Raw genomic sequence first — 18,656 nt, forward strand, 5'->3', positions numbered from 1 at the left:
GTTGTCAAATGTTTTGATTTTGCTACAATCAATATACAGGGCAATTTCCCATCTCTTTATATTTGTTTTGTGAACGTTCATTCATCACACAGGTTTTCCACCAACACAGGAAATTGTGTGCCCAGAGGAGTAGGCTCAGTTCCATGGGCATTCTTATTCTTTTCTATTATATTGTTTCTGATTGCACAGAAATGAACAATGTGCTTAGAAAACATAACTGAATTAATTGACAAAATACATCTGGTCCTATTTTATTTCTTTGGGGGTTGGAAATTAGTAAAGAAAATCCCATCCAGTAATTAGCCTGTTATGTTTTAATTAATTACCAAGTTGTGATTTTTTCCATCATTGACTTGCTTTCCACTGCACTAAACACTGCATGCTAATTTACTTATCTATTATCTTGCATAGAATTTGGGAAAAACATTGAACTTTCATTGAATTTGGCTGTTGTCTTATTATATGGGCACTTTAAACACAATGCTAAGAGTAAGAATGCAGAAAAGGCAAAGGGAATAGGGGAACAAGGACTTGAGAGATGTGCGGAGATAAGATAGAAGTGTGAATAATAATACATTTTATTTATATAGTGCCTTTAGTATTGTTATATTGGGCCACACAACTGGTAAGATGTGGCACTGTAAACACTTAGTTTGGAGAAATCCAGTCTTCTAAGTGCAGGTCAGCACTGCAAGCTGTGAATGTTTTATTTATTTATTTATTAAAGTTCAGAAGCATGCTACCCTTTTGCCCTTTTATCCATTTATTCTTTTACTACACATGTTACAAAAACCTGAATATCTGCATTATGGATCTGTAAGGGGCTTTCAAACTTAACAAATAAAAAGCTATTGCTGCAGGCAAAGATGTGATTCCATGCTACCTTCTTCATTCAGAGCTTTCAATTCACTCCCCTCAGCAATCCATTCACCTTTGCTTGAACTAGCAGATTTCACTGTGTGAAACTGCATGAGTACTCTATCCAGTAGACATTCCTCCTAGTATAATAAAGATAAATAATCTGAAAGTCTGTTTATAGGACATAAAATCTAAAGAATAAAATTCTCTTCTTGTTTTTTAGGTATCTTGATAGTTTACCTTTTAAAGCTAGATGATACAATAAATAAGATGAAAAGCTGTCCTTTTCTAAACCTTCTTTATCCTAAGCAGGGTCGCATTTTAGTAAACTTTAATGATGTAAACAATATGGTGGATATTGTGCACATTTTGATGGTTAAATTATGGTCAAATCTTTTACAGTGTATGTAGAAGTAAATGCTCCGGGTCATAGCACTGAACTGCTGAACTACTGACCTTGCTAACAGTCACTAATTGGCGATGGACACACATAACCAGGGAGTTAAATCTCATATTTGACATATCTGATGCCTTAAATTTAATTTAAGTTGCTGTGAATCAACCCATTAAATTCCCAATAACAATAAAACTCAGCTAGATTTACAGGCAATGTTAACAAAATAAAATTGACCAATATTATGGTAGAAGGAAGGGTAGATAATGTACTATAAAGTAAACCTGTACAGTTTCTGTGTTGAATGACTCTGAGCAATTTGATTAGTCAGTTTGGCTTTGGTGACGAGACAAAAGAGGAAGTGCAAGTGTGAGACGCACATGGAGGAGTAAAGGCCCATTAGCCACCCATAGAGAGTCACTTTCAAACACGGCAAGTATAAAACCGGTGATAGCTACTGTGGCTTGTTTATTTATATAAAAAGTGTTTTAAGGTAAGGGGACGGGAGAGAGGGTGGATCTAAACAGTTAAAACTAGTTTTAGAAAAGGCCTGATTGTAAAATCCAAGAATATAAAATTAAATTGGCTGTAGCTAGGCTCCATCAGTCATAGTGGATCTATTGTATGAATTAAAAGTGATGTTTTTTGTGGAAATGTTTTGAATATGCAAATACGTTATTACTGAAAATGTGAGTATTAGATAAAAGTGTTCAGTCCCTAGACCAGGGGTCTCCAACACGTCGTTCGTGAGCTACCAGTAGCTCACAACCCCTTTCCAAGTAGCTCGCCAAAGGGTTAATGAATCCGACATAAGTTTGAAAACTTGATTAGTCACATTAGGGGTGGGCGATCTTTCCAAAAAATCATATCACGATCCCTTTAACACAAAATCACGATCCACAATCTGGATTGCAATCTATCTTTTCAGTGTGGCATACACTTAAGAGAATATCCAGACTCAAACTCATCAAGACCTAAGTAACACTTTATTTTAAATGTCAAACAAAGTTGAATTCTATTGTTCTCTTGTTCGCTAGCTAAGCGGGGTTAAGGAACACGCCCGAAGCTGGCAAGAGAGTGAAGAAGGCCTTTTTCTCGGATTTGTGCAGATACCAGAAGCAAACTATGATACATAGCGAAATGAGAGAAGTCGCAAAATCAACTGGAATGTTCAAGCAAATTATAGAAAAAACCCGATCTAAATCTGTTAAGCAGTTCTCTCGTGAAAAGGGAACAGACAGACAGACAAGTAACACTTAGAGACTACTATAAATCCCTATATACTACTGAGTTTAAGGGAGACAATACACAATCTAATGCATTTCTGGATACATTACAGATACCACAAATAGACGCTTCTAGTGTGGAGGAACTTGATAAACCTCTGGCGTTATCAGAATTACTAGATGCTATAAAGTCACTCCAAGGCGGGAAAGCAGCAGGCCCTGATGGCTACCCTGCAGAATTTTACAAGAAATTCTCCGCTCAGCTAGCTCCCCTCCTATTAGCAACATTTACAGAAGCCAGAAATAACCAATCTCTTCCACAAACCTTTCGCCAAGCACAAATCACTGTCTATACTCACCAAATAAATCAAACACCCCAGAAATATTATTATAATTGGATGCAGAAAAAGCATTCGACATGATTGAATGGAAATAACTTTTTACTATATTGGAGAAATTTAACATTCCGGCTACACATTTCTTTTACTGTCTTCAAATCAGAAACTTTGTTAAACAGAACCTTCCAGATTTTCCTCATCTTGCACCCTCATCCATGCTGGAAAACATATTGCTCAATCTCAAGGACTTAGACTCCATCTCTACAATATATAAAATCATTTTACAATCCCTTCCTTTCAAAGATCCAAGAGGACACTGGGAAAAAGATATTTTAATTAATATATCAGAAAAGGAGTGGAAAGTAGCAATGCAGAGAATTCACTCGAGCTCCATATGCGCAAAGCATACAATTATACAACTCAAAATTATATATCGAGCACATCTGTCTCGACTAAAACTCTCCAAAATGTTTCCAGGGCATGATCCAACCTGCAAACGTTGCAACCAAGTCCCAGCCTCACTAGGTCACATGTTCTGGTCCTGCACCAAATTAACATTATTTCCAAAACAAAATAAGGACTTATTACAATGTGCATCATACAGACCAATTTCATTTCTGAATAACGATGTTAAAATACTCTCTAAAATCTTAGCCAGAAGGATGGAGAAAGTGGTCCTCTCGGTAATATCACAAGACCAAACTGGATTTATTAAGGGCCGGCACTTATCTTCAAATCTTCGATGCCTGTTTAATGTAATATACTCACCAACTAAATCAAACACCCCAGAAATATTATAATTGGATGCAGAAAAAGCATTCGACATGATTGAATGGAAATAACTTTTTACTATATTGGAGAAGTTTGGGTTTGGCCCAAACATTTGTGCATGGATTAAATTACTGTATACTAACCCAGAAGCTTCAGTTTGCATCAACAACATTTGCTCAGACTACTTTAAACTAGAACGTGGCACTAGACAAGGATGCCCCTTGTCACCGCTGCTGTTTGCAATTACCATTGAACCACTGGCAATACATTGTCGAAATACTGATCAGATAAAGGGGATTAGCAGAGAAGGACTGGAACAGAAAATCTCATTATATGCAGATGACATGGTACTGTATATATCAGACCCAGAAAATTCTGTGCCTGCAGTCTTAGCAGCACTCACAGAATTTCAAAAGCTTTCTGGTCTCAGAATTAATCTGAATAAAAGTGTACTCTTTCCAGTGAACTCTCAAGCATATAATATTAGATTAGATACTCTACCTTTTATCATTGCAGAACAGTTTAAATACCTAGGGGTAAACATTACAAGTAAACATAAAGCTCTATATCAACAAAATTTCGCCGTCTGCATGGAAAAAATTAAACAAGACTTGCATAGATGGTCAACCCTTCATCTCACACTAGCTGGAAGAATTAACACTGTTAAGATGAATATTCTTCCTAAACTCCTTTTTTATTTCAAAACATCCCAATATACATTAATAAATCATTTTTAGGCAATTAGATTCAACAATAACCTCATTTATTTGGAATTCAAAACATCCACGCATCAAAAGAGCGACCTTACAAAGACAAAAGGCAGAAGGCGGCATGGCTCTACCTAACTTCCAGTTTTATTACTGGGCAGCAAATATACAGGCGATAAGAACCTGGACACAAATAGAAGAACATACACAGGCTTGGACCGCAATAGAAGTAAAATCCTGCAGTACTTCTTTGTATTCCTTGCTCTGTGCTCCAATAAACACACGTTATCGGCAATACACTAATAACCCAATTGTGCTCCACTCACTTAGAATCTGGAACCAATGTAGAAAGCATTTTAAAATGGAGAAGCTTCTATCTGTGGCACCCCTGCAAGAGAACCACCTCTTTCAACCTTCACAAACATATGCAGTTTTTAATATCTGGAAAAAATTTGGAATTAACTTGCTTAGAGATCTTTATATAGACAACGTCTTTGCATCCTATGAACAATTACATTCCAAATTTAACATTCCAGCTACACATTTCTTTCACTATCTTCAAATCAGAAACTTTGTTAAACAGAACCTTCCAGATTTTCCTCATCTTGCACCCTCATCCATGCTGAAAAAATATTGCTCAATCTCAAGGACTTAGACTCCATCTCTACAATATATAAAATCATTTTACAATCCCTTCCTTTCAAAGATCCAAGAGGACACTGGGAAAAGATCTTCAATTAATATATCAGAAAAGGAGTGGAAAGTAGCAATGCAGAGAATTCACTCGAGCTCCATATGCAAAGCATACAATTATACAACTCAAAATTATATATCGAGCACATCTGTCTCGACTAAAACTCTCCAAAATGTTTCCAGGGCATGATCCAACCTGCAAACGTTGCAACCAAGTCCCAGCCTCACTAGGTCACATGTTCTGGTCCTGCACCAAATTAACATTATTCTGGACAAAATTTTTAATTACCTTCAGATAGCCTTGGACTCACAATCCCTCCTAACCCATTAACAGCTGTGTTTGGGGTTCTTCCAGAGGGGCTTAAAGTGGAGAAGGACAAACAAATTGTGATTGCATTTACTACACTGTTGGCACGCAGACTCATTCTGATAAACTGGAAGAACCCAAACTCTTCTCTTTTAAGTCAGTGGGAAACCGATGTGTTATATTATTTGAAATTGGAAAAATCAAATACTCAGTTAGAGGATCCATACAGACTTTTTCAAAACATGGCAGGATCTAATCAGTAATATTTTAAAATAAGTTCATAAAGCACAGAGAATTTATTAATTTAGGTATGTTTACAAGCCTTAAATTTAACGCCGTTTGGCTTGCTCTCTCTCTCTCTCAGGGGTGGGGATCGATCTGTTCTTAACTTAATTTTTCTCTTTGTAAAAACTTGATTGCTTTGTATGGATTGTAATAAAATTAATTTATAAAAATAAATAATAAAAAGACCTAAGTAACACTTTATTTTAAATATCAAACAAAGTTGAATTCAATTGTTCTATTATTCGCTAGCTAAGTAGAGTTAAGGAACACACCCCAAAGCTGGTGAGTGAGTGAGTGAGTGAGTGAGGAAGCCACATCGGTATGGTAAATGAACTATGCATATACATAGCGAAATGAGAGAAGTCTCAAAATCAACTGGAATATTCAAGCAAATTATAGAGATAAGCTCCATCTAAATCCATTAAGTATTTCTCTTGTGAAAAGCAGACAGACAGAGAGACATTGGATTTTATATATTATATATTAGTAAACCTTCAAAATAATGTGCAGTCTCAACAGCATTCTCAGCATTTCTGTAGCTTAGTAGAGCCAGATAACTATAAGAATCTTCACCAAGCAGCTCTGAAAATGTCTGCTGTGTTTGGGTCTCCATACCTCTCGGAGTCTGACATGAATGTCATGAAATCAAAGTTCAGAACAAGACTGACAGATGAACATTTAAATGACTCCATAAGAGTAAACCTCAGTGGCTCCACTCCACCAGACACCTGCCTCTCTTGTTGACTCCATGCAGTGCCAGTCATCTGACAAACTAAAAAACATCACACATGCAACTGGACCTGTGAATAAAGTGAAACAGTGACATGGAACAAGATGACAAATGAATAAGGAATATCTGTGGAATTGGAATTGCACTGTTTTGTTTTGACAGCATTCAAGTTTTAATTCAATAGTGTGAGATACACTAGAAAATGCATACAGGCATACAAAATGCACTTGCAGGTGAACTAAATATTTTTTGTGATATTTTAATGCAAAATGTGAGTTGTGAACACCAACATTTTGAAAATGTTCAGGCAAAACAAGCTTATTCAGTTTGTCTGTGTTGAAATAAGCTATGCGAATAAATGTTAGAAAACAGGAGCAGCTCTCAGCAATTTAAATTTTGTTAAAGTAGCTCTCAGGGGAAAAAGGTTGGAGACGTCTGCTCTAAACTATATCAGATGCAGAACTGGAATTTTGGTAATAGATAATTTAGCAATTAGAAAATTCTCTTTTATGAACAGAATTAAGTTGCTCAAATTGTGCTACATAAAGGGAACCATTTTGTTTCACTTATATCATTATTTTCAAGTATATTTTGTTTATTTTTGAAGGACATTCTACAAAAGACTTAACACCTACTTATCTCTCACTGGCTAGTGGACAGACAGTAGTAGCCAATCATAATCTTAAAAGATTTACTTAATACTCATTCCTCTTGAGAAGAATCAATTAGAAATCCATGCAAGTACAGTTCCACAAATTTTAAACCTTTTGAGTGAGTTTATCGATTGAGGCCACCTATTTTTTCTCCTCCTTTTTTAAACACATTATTGAACTTACTGCCCCAGTTGACCACATTATAAGCTAACATTCAAATTAGGAGGTGGAGTTGTAGTCAAGAACACACCAAAGTCAAAAGAAATCTTTTAAACAAGCCGTTAAACCAAAATAAAATGAAAAATACAGAGAGAAGATGTTTTTGCCAGAATGAGAAGAAACAAAAGTTGATAATGGATGAGAATTCATAGCCAGTAAATCGGGAGTTTTTTTTATTTTTATTATTTGAATTATCCACAAACTTGGATGACCAGGGGGGTATTCCAGAAAGCTTGGTTAACTTACCATTTGGTAAATCATAACCTCTGGGTTGATTTACCCCAAACCCGCATACCATGAGTATGTCGGTTCCAAAACACCTGAGAAGAGTAAGTTCAATCAACCTCCTACTGGTTACCCAGAGTTAATGCGCGTGCACCGTGCATACATAAAGACGTTTTCAATGGATCGCCGATTTCACGAGTCAAAACGGAAGATCAAGGAGAAAAAAAGCCCATATTTCACAGAGGTGGAGTTGGAGGTGTTAATGCAGGCGTTTGAAGAATTCAAGCCTATCATAATGAAAAAAAGTAATACGGCTGCATCGGCTAAAGAAAGAGAGTTGGCTTGGCAAAAAATAACGGACAGAGTAAATGCGTGAGTGTATTTAATTGCAAAATTGACATCGCCTCCCTTTTATTATACTGTAAAATAATGAAACACCCTTTCCGCACCCTTTTCACTGTTAAATCACTTTGAATGCATTCACTTTTCCTGCCATTCATTTCTTTAGGTTAAAATAACAATGTGTATTGACTAGGAATATATGGTTTCTTATTTAATAAGGTGTAATCCGTCTGGATGCAGAAGAACTTTGAGCCAAGTCAAAATGAAACATAAAAACATACTGCAAAAAGGTAATAGTTGATTACACGATCACTGATCTATTGATTAAACACGATTTAGTATATTCTGTCTGTCATGTAGCTAATAGAAAGCAAGCTGAAGCCCGTCTAACTGGCGGGGGCCCACCACCACCTCCCTCACCCCATCTGAGGAGCTGGCTCTGTCCCTTAATAAAGGGCGACCAGTGGTTGCTGGCATTCCAGGGGCACGTCACACACACCATGCACCACAAGTAGCATGGTGAAATGTAAGTTTACCACTATGATTTGTTTTCATTATATGACTTAATAAATTACTATCCCTGTCACTTAAAGGCTTCTTCAACATGCTTAATGTTTTTATGCAGGCTGACTTTATTGAACTTTATTGAACACAAAATCCAGTTCTTAACTGCACATTGATACTATGAATAGATTTCCTATTAACATAGTCTCCCTCATTCATTGAAGGAGCTTTAATAGGAATGTGGGTGCCGTCAATGCACCCAATTACATTTGGAAACCCTGAAATAGAAAGTCATATAGGGAAGTATCAAGTGTGTGTGCAGGATGAATACATCTATAGATATAAATAGTATGACTACATATTAAATATGCGTCATGAATTTTACTACAAAGGACAAACCTGCCACTCTGTGGAATTCCTCTTTTATTACACGCAGAGGTTTATGGCCAGGGAACTGTACAAACGTGTGCAAGAAGTGTTTCAGTGCCAGACATACTGTGCGAACGGCTCTACACACAGTTGCCTTTCCCACATGCTCTGCATCGCCCACATTATACAAAAAATGCCCTGAGGCAAAAAACCGAAGTGCTATGCACAGAATGTTTTCTGTGCTAAGCGCAGACCCGCGGTTTGTGACATGTGCAATATGCGGTGCCAAGAGATGGGTCAAGGAAATTAACGATTCTTTTGAAAACCGATAACGCTCTTTTAAAAAATCATTTGGAAATGAAAAGACATCAATACGCGGTCTTATTACTCTCTCCCGGCGGAAAAAACCTCGGATAATTTGTGCTTCCACGTCCACAGGATCATCATCAAAAGGACACGCCATGCTCAGTAACCTTCTGAAACAAACTTACCCTGGAACATAACCTGCTCGGTGGCAGGTTATCTTCAGAGAGTAAGCTGCTATGGTTACATACATACCCAGAAAGTTACCTCCGTTTTGGAACCGAAAGTTGAGGTTATCCACTAACTTACCCTTAAACTTACCCGGGTATGTCACATAACCTGCTTTCTGGAATACCCCCCAGGATGTGTATGATGCTTTGACCTTTGACCTGATGATGTCACACACCACACACTTCCTGTTGACTTTACGCAGCAACAGCTTGATAACCAGACTAAATAAAAAAACACAAAATTGCAGCACTCATACTGCAAACAATTTGTGCAGATGAAGAACACAATTTGTTTTTAATGTTATTGTCATGAATTTTGAATTAGTCTGCAGTTTGTTTACAGTTTTTTCCTCATTCAACACATTTTTCTAATGAATAGTTTATTTTATATGTAACCTTTGCTGTGTAAAGTGTATTATTTGACTTTGGCTAATAATTTATTTATTATGTTTGTAATATTTGATCATTTCTTAATATGCCACAACGCCATCTTTGTTTTGAGATCTCTATTGCCATTTTGAGCTTCAGTTGCTGGGACGCATCAAGGGGTTGCTAAGGGCGTAACCATGAATTTACATCGCGGTGATATCAGTAAGTGCGTCAGTATTTAAGCCGGTCCGTCGGCATAGTCAAATGTACAAGGATTTGGGAATAAGAATTAGCAAACAAACTACTGTGGGTTACTGAATTCTTGACATTTCATCATGACTCTTTGGGTTACATCTTGGCTTATATGGAGGAGAGGTTTGTTTTGAGTTTTTAATTTTTCAAACTTTTCACTTTGTTATTATGGGTGATTGTGTGTAGACTGATGGGCAAAAATGGCAAATTGATCTATTTAAAATGATATCTATAAAACAATGACTGCAGAAATTGAAGGGGTCTAAACAATTTATGAATTCACTATGTTTTGCTCACTGGCAGGATTACTGCTCAGGGGTTACTGGTCAGTTTCACAAACTCTAGGTCTGATAAACTTGTCTGAAGATGCATACCTTAGGAGGACGGTCAGGAAATGGTGGCATTTTAGTGTTATTTCATTCTAGCTTTAATTTATGAGCATTTTTCTTCCTTTTTTTATAAGAAAACAACCAGTGTGTTTGTATTTTTGCTTGTTAAGCCTTACACAATGATGGGTGTCACTTCACTGGCAGCAGTTAATTTCAAAGTACATTGTTTTTCTTCCTTAATTAGCAGATCAATGCAACAGATTATGGCAGCAATGAAAAATGATTAGGAAATTCTATTCAATACTTAGAATTGTGACTAAGTCTTCCTTTTGTTTTTCAGTTTGGTTTTACTTTTATTTCTATTCAATTCTTCAAATTCAGAACAGATGCTACTTCTGTGATAGTTAAGATATTAGAGTCTCCTACTACATTATGAATGTAATATTTATGTATTGACTATTTACATAAAGACAAGTTATTTTTATATATCCCAATAAATAGTAATAATAATACATTTTATTTATATGGCACCTTTCCCATCTTTGCATGGATAGAAATTAAAGAGTTAGCAGTGTCCAGTGGGAAAGCCAAGAACAGGGCAGTGAAGAGCATTGAGGATTTCTATGACAAATTTCATATACCAGTGTATATGATATATGCTGGACTTTGACAATAAAATGGTCATACGAAATAAGCCTAACATTCAGTATACTTCTTGTATTTGAATCTGGTTTACAGTTGAGGCTCGTAGCTCAGAAAAGTCTAAACGTTTTGTGTGCCAAAATAGGCTACAGTTTAGCATTGGATTAAATGTGTCATCTGTGCCTGGGCTGTTTTCTAATATCTTGCCTAATCCTGTTCCTTTGTGTACATTTACCAGGGTGCTGTTATCATGTAATAGCCTTAAAGGTGTTAACGTATAAAAAAACACAAACAAGCCCATGTATATTCTATACTGTGTGTGTCAACATTTGTCATGAGATCTATTAAACATTTTGAAGTATAATCATCACTTTAAGTATTAGTTCTTGAACATAAACTGTAGTAAAACAGACAATATCAGTTATTTCTCTTCATCTGTTGACCTTTGAATGAATAAACTACATTTCCAGTAAAACACTTACTTTCAGTAAATCTCACCTCTTCAACCTTGATAACAATTGAAAATCAATAATGTGAGCAAATTGCAAGTGATATTTCTTATCTATGGTATGTTTTCAGTCTGTATTCCTGTGCATGTAGGAGTGGGTGAGCAGAGATCATATTGACTTAGCTAAATGTCAATACGGTCCTCTAACAGTAATTTGGACTTTAGGTTAATTTAACTTACTTCACTTCACTGTTAGCATATTACATTCAGAGTGTCATTTTTCTCTACTTGTGTTGTAATTACGGTTTTCTTACAGGTGTATCTGTAAGCCCTGTGTGCATGGCAAGAATTTGATTCTGTTCATAATCATCTACTTAATTACACAGTTATGAAGCAATTATATTAGGGCACATTGAAATGATATTTAGAAAAATTAAAACATGAAGTATAAAAATGTAATGAACAACAACGTTTATTTCATTTTCATACACAGGATGAAACTCAAAGTGCTTTACAAAATGTCAAAGAAATAGTTATAAGAAAACAAAAACAAAATGAAGCTAGATAAAAATAATAAATAATTCAATGCACACTTACATATTAAAGATCCATCTATCCATCCATTATCCAATCTGCTATATCTTAACTACAGGGTCACGGGGGTCTGCTGGAGCATATCCCAGCCAACACAGGGCGCAAGGCAGGAAACAAACCCCGGGCAAGGCGCCAGCCCACCGCAGACCATATTATAGATATAGACAGTAATTAATAGAAAAGTAGAACCCTTATAGACTGAATTTTTTTCAAGTCTCTAAAGGTGAATCCAATGATGAGGTCACATGGCCATGAGTGACAAAAAAAAAAAAAGCAGCTCCAGATAAGATGGAGAAATAAACAAAATCTGCAAGGGTTCAAAAAGACCCTCAAAAGACTCTCCAGCTGCAATTGGGCAATCTACCTAATGTTCTTAAGTAGTTCCTGATTGATGATGCCATAATGAAGACTACGGAAGAATTGGACTAGTAGACATTATAAGTATTCTTGAAGTGGCTTACAAAGACCTAGTTGTACTTTCCAACAAGCACGAGATCAACTAAACACTAGTTCCAGCGTCAAGTCAGCTTTACAATGAGTATGTACCAAAATTAAAGGACTATTCAAAACATAGTTTGTTCTTGGCCTGTCACTAGCAATGTTTGTTTAATATCCACCCACATGAGATTTCTCCCAAGATTTAAGGCATATCTGTGTTGTGGACGCAAGGAGTGTGTGAGAATTATTGTGAGTGTTGTAAAACAAGGGGCCTCATGTATAAATGATGCATATGTACAAAAATGTTGCATATGCCTGTTTCCATGCTCACATCATGATCTATAATAACAGAGAGCCACACACACATTCTAACGGCAGCCTCTCACCTTGTGTACGCACTTTTCTGCTAAATTTGTCAAGCTGTCAGTACCCAGCATCAAAGTAGTGCTACTGTTTCTGTGCGGTCTCCCTTTTTCCAGATTCACATCAGTGATGTGGGATTTATCAAATACACAAAAATTAATTGCATATCACAAATTTCATTCACTTGATTGTAATCATTCTGTAACAATATAATGGTGCACGGAATGAACAAACTATTCCAAATACCATAGCTGCTTTAGTGTTGTTACTCTCAGAGCACCACTCAGAGTACTTTAACCCATTGTATGTGTGTGTGGTATCATAGTTGCAGAGCAGCTGATCGGAAAGCTGTACTGCAGGTTGTGTCGAGAGTGCATAGGATTATTGGGATAAAGCTTCCAGCCCTGGAGGGCATTTATAGCACATGCTTCCTAAGGAAAACCACAAGCATCTGCATGGATTCCACTCAGCCATGCTGCAGTCTCTTTGAACTTCTCCAACCTGGCAAATGCTTCAGAGCCATTCCTGCATGGACCTCGAGGTTCACAGTTTCATCCCAAGAGCTATAAATGCACTCAATCAGTCCATCAAGTGATCCTGGTAGAACGGCTTGTACTTATAATTACAATTACCTCACTGTAAACTTGACTACAAGTGAAACATTACTCAATCTGAGCTACTTCATTGACCATTTGCGCTATCTGCACTGTACGCATGTTTATTGTACTTATGTTTCATTGCATTTTTATTGCATTATTATTTATTTTTATTTTATCATTTTATAGGAAAATAAGTTTATGGAGGATTTGCATATTGAATCTCATTGTACCATACAATAACAATAAAGGAATTCAATTCAATTCAATAGAAGAGAGCATGTATTTACAGATGATGACGACTGGCTTCTAAGATGATTTAGATTTCCAAGAGCTATCCTCTTGGTGCTGTGTGCTGTTAGAACGCTAGGATATATACATGATGTAATTTTTATGATGAAATCCATTAAAGTATGCCTATTACATTTTACAGGTACATTTTTAACTTCATTTAAATAATGTATACTGCTAATAATTAAACATGTGAGAGTGTGGTGGTGCATCGGTTGTTCATACCTTTCACTTGATGCTTGCAGCGACTGGCACAGCCCTGGATGGATGAAATAATTAAGCAATGTGCTACCACTTGACCACCGTGCCCCCACATGTTTAATACATGCTTTAATGCATTTCATCATGAGAATGATATCAAGTATATATCTTACAATTCTAAAATGTTCAGAGAGCTGTAATATCATGAATGTAATGTATTCTGTATGGCGATCACTGCCTGCGTGCTCCTGTTGGCATAAGAGAAAGCCCATTTAAGAAGCACATAGTGATAAATGACTGGGTGAGGGAACACATAGAATACGAAGAATTTAACGTGCTACTTTAGTTCCAATGGTTTTTGAGAAATTCTAGTAAATTAAATTTTGATTTTAAGATAAAGTTTTCAATGTTCTACTTTAATGACAAAATTAACTACAAGATTAAAGTCAAAATTTAAACTTTTTTTTTCACTGTGACCCTATTTTTTTTTTCTTTTCTCTTTCTACCCTAATAAGCTTCCATATGACACTCCAACAGTCAAATAGGCTACGACTCGCCTTTTCACCTTGACTTTGACATCTAACCACTTCTTTTTTATTTTGGGCACTGTGCGACTTTCTGAAGTTGAACTGTTGAGTGCCACTCCACCAGTTTCCTTTTGTTGCTCATACCACTGCCTAAGTTACCAAAAGTACGTTTTGCTGTTCCTCCACTTCACATTCGCTTAAGGTTTTTTTTCCCCGTGCTTTTGTCATTGTCTTGTCACAAAACGTTGAACGTAAGGGGCTATTTATATTGATTTGCATATTCAAAGAGGTGTATTTCTGGGAGGAGTTGGGGTGGAGTGGCAGGCGCCTACACGTGCGTTACATTTCATGCTAACTGGGATTTATGGGGCGAACATGCATGGGAGTTGGCTTATGCACAGTTTTGTGCATCTAGATTTTTTGTACATACGCACATTTCCAGTTTTGTCTGTACGCCATGTTTTAGTGTGAATTCTATGCATGGCGTTATATATATGAGGCCTCAGGAGATGACTGAGAAAGAAGAGATTGTGGTTAAAAAACAAAGGGTCTGAATACCAGACAAACAAGAATGGGTAGTTAGGATTCAAAGGGCAAAATAAAGTTGTCATGACTCTTATGTTTAGTTTTTCTAAATGTTTTCTAAGGATCAAAAAAATATTTTAAGCATTAAGAGGGGGGATTTAATACTACTACTAATAATACATTCCATTTACTTATCACCTTTTAAAGACAATAGAATTTAACAGTCACACTTATTTTTTTGTTTATGTTTTGTTTCAATGCGCATTTACTTATGTTAATTATTTTTTGTGTTATTCCGTGGCATACCTTCTGGGGGAATTCCTTTTGTTGACTTTAGTGTTGATTGGTTGTTATGGGGCTGTTAGGGTTGATATCAGGGATTCTTGACAGCATGAAACCACATCACTCTCTTGCTGGCCAATGCCTTCAGTCAACTGCTTGCATATTAGAAAAAAGCTGCTTACTCCTACCTGTTTGCTTCTCAAGGATCCTTTGCTTTGTTTTTAACATGGTTACAAATGACTAGTCTTGATAGTGAAGCCAGATGTCTTGTTAATCCGCAATGTTGAGAGTTCAAGAAGAAATAAATTATAGAAAAATGATTTTCAAGAGTTCAGAAAAAGTGGGACTTTCTAGTAGCAGTTTAAAAACAGTGGTATTCAGAAAGAATATTGTCAGCTGGACTGAACTGAGTAAGAGAGCAGAGATAACAGAAATAAGCAATGCAAAGAGAGAACTGTAAATGAAGAACCATTACAAAATTAGAGAAACGGTTCTAAAAATGTATAGAGGATGGTTCTGAGATTATTTGGTGGTAACAAATGGGGTCAGATGGTAAACCAACTGCAAAGTATTTACAAAGGGTAAGATACAACCATTGATCTAAATTAATCTGAATGTTCTGGTGACATATTTTCCTGGGGGACAGAGAGATATATTTAAAATATCTTTCCAGGATAAGATAATGAAGAATGGAGACAATAAGTGGACCATGTTACCCAGCCCTCTCTGCCTTACATATCATTTACTCCTGACTTCTTCTGTCTGGGTTATTTGCCATGCAGTGGTTATTTGACATCTGTCACCTAACAGCAGTTGTAGGGGAAATTAAAACAGGGAGCTCTGATTGTGACTTACTCAAGTTGTCCTCTTCACTAATGGTTCCTGTCAACCCTTAAACAGCCACATACTTGGGGTTTAATGCACCCCCAGGCGCCAAATACTGTTTTTGCTACACTTTTCAAGGAAACATCACAATTCACCAAGAAAATGTGAAATTTTAATGGAACACATTTTTTTCATGCAAAGAGCATCACAATTACTGCAACACTGATCATTTTATACATCTGCCAATGAACTGTAAAAACTATGAAAAAACTACTGCAACAATCTATTATTATATGTACAAGGTGCAACTGACGCCTTTGATAAAATTCAGTAAATCACAGAGCCAGCTGCGCTTGAACTGGCTGCACGCACGCACACAGAGGCCAATGCTGATGCTTGCAGGCTAGTCTAGTGCAGCGGCTGAATCCCAGGGACAGTGATGCTGCAGTGCTGCAGGGGGCGGCAGTGGTCATGAGCTGGCTGCCCAACGAATGTACGGCACTGACTATACTCAGCTCCGGCAACCAACTATAGCCGGTTGCGGTGTTCAATTAATGTATGTCGCCAAATATACTCAGCTCCTGTGTGTTGGCAAATTGTACTGGGAACCGACTATAGCCAGTTATGATGTTCAACGAAGATATGTCACCGAATTTACTCAGTTCCAGCATGCTGGCAAATTGCATTGATAACCGATTATAGCCAGTTGCGGCAGTTTAAAGGTTAAGATTATGGTAAGGTTAAAACATATAAAAATGAAACAAAACATACACAACTGGTCCTGACAATAAAGCTGTAAATATATCTTTATACCCAAAGAAAATCCAAATAAGTAAAAATGAACATATTGCAAAACCCTAAAATCAAGACAGTTTTGAAATCCAAAAACTTGCACACTAAGAACGGTATATTTGCATGTTTCATAACAGAATTGCTTTTATGACTTCCCACAAAATGAGAGAAATATATTTCATTAAGAAAAAGCAATCCAAAAGAAGCAGGGATCTATAGAGTCAAAACAATAGAACCATTAACAAATGAATCAATAAAAGGGAAAACTTTAAAATTAAAATACAAAATTCACACTTTCCTAAAAAGAAAAAAATCTATTATTTTAAACAAATGAAACAAAACAGAAAGTACCAAATTTAAAATAATCAAAAAAAGAATAGCAAAATACAAAATAAGGTCAAAAAGTACAAAGAAAAAATATAAAATATTAAAAAAATTAAAACACCAACCAAAAGCCAAAAACAACTGACCCAGTTTAAAATATAAGACCAGAAATTAAATAACCAAAACAAAAGTCAAAAACCAAACAATGAATCTCAAATTATCAAAATACTTTCCAAGTGTAATAGCCAATATTAAAAAGGTAATGTTAAAGTTAAAATCCACATAAGTATTTGTTTAATTTGAAGTTTCACATAGTTATTTAGAAAATGGTATAGTCTTTCACCACCTGTAAAGTAACATGGAGAAGAAGTTCCTCAGCTATTTCTGTTCATAGCAGTTAGCCGCTTACGGAAATACTGTTAGATTTGCTTGCAAACAGAAGGATACAATGGCATGCGGTTTTCTGACCATATGTCCATGTATCGGAAAGCTTGTTTATAGTTTTTGATTAAGTAATATTCTATTAAAAAAGACAATATGTCCTGATATATGTCCATATGCCCAGTAAGTATAGGATAGGAACTTTAAATTTAAGTAAATGTTTTGAAGCAAAGTTTGTGGAATTATTTGCATACAAATCACATTTACTACCTGAACCTATGAAATGAGATGAAGCTGCCGAATTTTGGAAACCCTTGAACAAAGTACCTGCACAAACACTAAAATAATTTAGAACAATTTTCAGAGAGGGGTGCAAAGACCTCAGGTGTTGTAACAAGACCCAAATAAAGCACCTGAGGGCAATTATAAAATGATCAGGGGTTGAATTACAATGCTTACGTAAAGAATTAACAAAAGGGCAACATTACCTCAAAACAGAACTCTAGATTAAAAACATTAAGCAAGGGTAAAGTGAAAGAAAAAAATGCAAAACATTTACTGTTTTATTTCATCCTTATTTACTATTTTTATTTATTTTCATTGAATATTCATGTTTTCTGATGTGTTTATACATGTTTGTGTTTGTGTGTGTAAATATTTGTATATTTTTGCCAATTTACTTTTTCCATTTGCCTTTGTTTACTAGGTTCATTTATTTTTATTGAATATAATTGTGTTCTACTGTATACATATATATTATTTTTTTATCTTTTTTTGGTTAATCATTTACAGTATTTTAATAGATTATATGCTGTTATTCTTTACACTGCTGGTTATACTTAACATTAATATACTTTATGTAGTGTAGATATTGTAAATGTTTCTTTTACAAGACTCTATAACTCTAAATACTTTACATGGAATGACTAATGTTATTTTGTATTAATTTATGTGTTTATAAATAGTTTCATTACATGCAGAAGGTTGATTAGGACATGAATGAATTTCACTGTATTCTATACACAGGACAATAATGACACTATAAATCTTCCTTTCTTTCTTTCTTTCTTCAGTATATGTGGGATACAGCATTTGGAACGAGCAGGAAACAACTTGACTCTGTTTGACTCCTTGTACTTCTGCATTGTGACGTTCTCGACTGTTGGCTTCGGGGATGTTACTCCTAAGATCTGGCCTTCCAAGCTTTTGGTGGTTATTATGATCTGCGTGGCTCTGGTAGTTTTACCTATTCAGGTACAAAGAAACTAATTTTTCTTTCATCTGAAAGAATGCACTTAAAAATTTGAAATCATACTATTGCAC

General features: G+C 35.9%; 1 protein-coding gene across 4 annotated transcripts in view; it reads left to right on the plus strand.

Annotated features, from left to right (window-relative positions):
• The window catches only part of kcnt2 (potassium channel, subfamily T, member 2), a 368,106-nt gene that overhangs the window by 129,533 nt on the left and 219,917 nt on the right, over window positions 1-18,656 (plus strand). For 3 of the 4 annotated variants that reach the window (XM_039735377.1, XM_039735379.1, XM_039735378.1), the window contains exon 10: window positions 18,407-18,587. In XM_039735377.1, coding sequence (XP_039591311.1) covers window positions 18,407-18,587 — 181 coding nt within the window. Of the gene's footprint in view, window positions 1-9,782; window positions 9,899-18,406; window positions 18,588-18,656 lie in introns of those variants that run through there. The other variant, XM_039735380.1, reaches the window with a different exon arrangement.

The sequence above is a fragment of the Polypterus senegalus genome, chromosome 14, assembly GCF_016835505.1.
Source record: "Polypterus senegalus isolate Bchr_013 chromosome 14, ASM1683550v1, whole genome shotgun sequence".
Taxonomy (NCBI): domain Eukaryota; kingdom Metazoa; phylum Chordata; class Cladistia; order Polypteriformes; family Polypteridae; genus Polypterus; species Polypterus senegalus.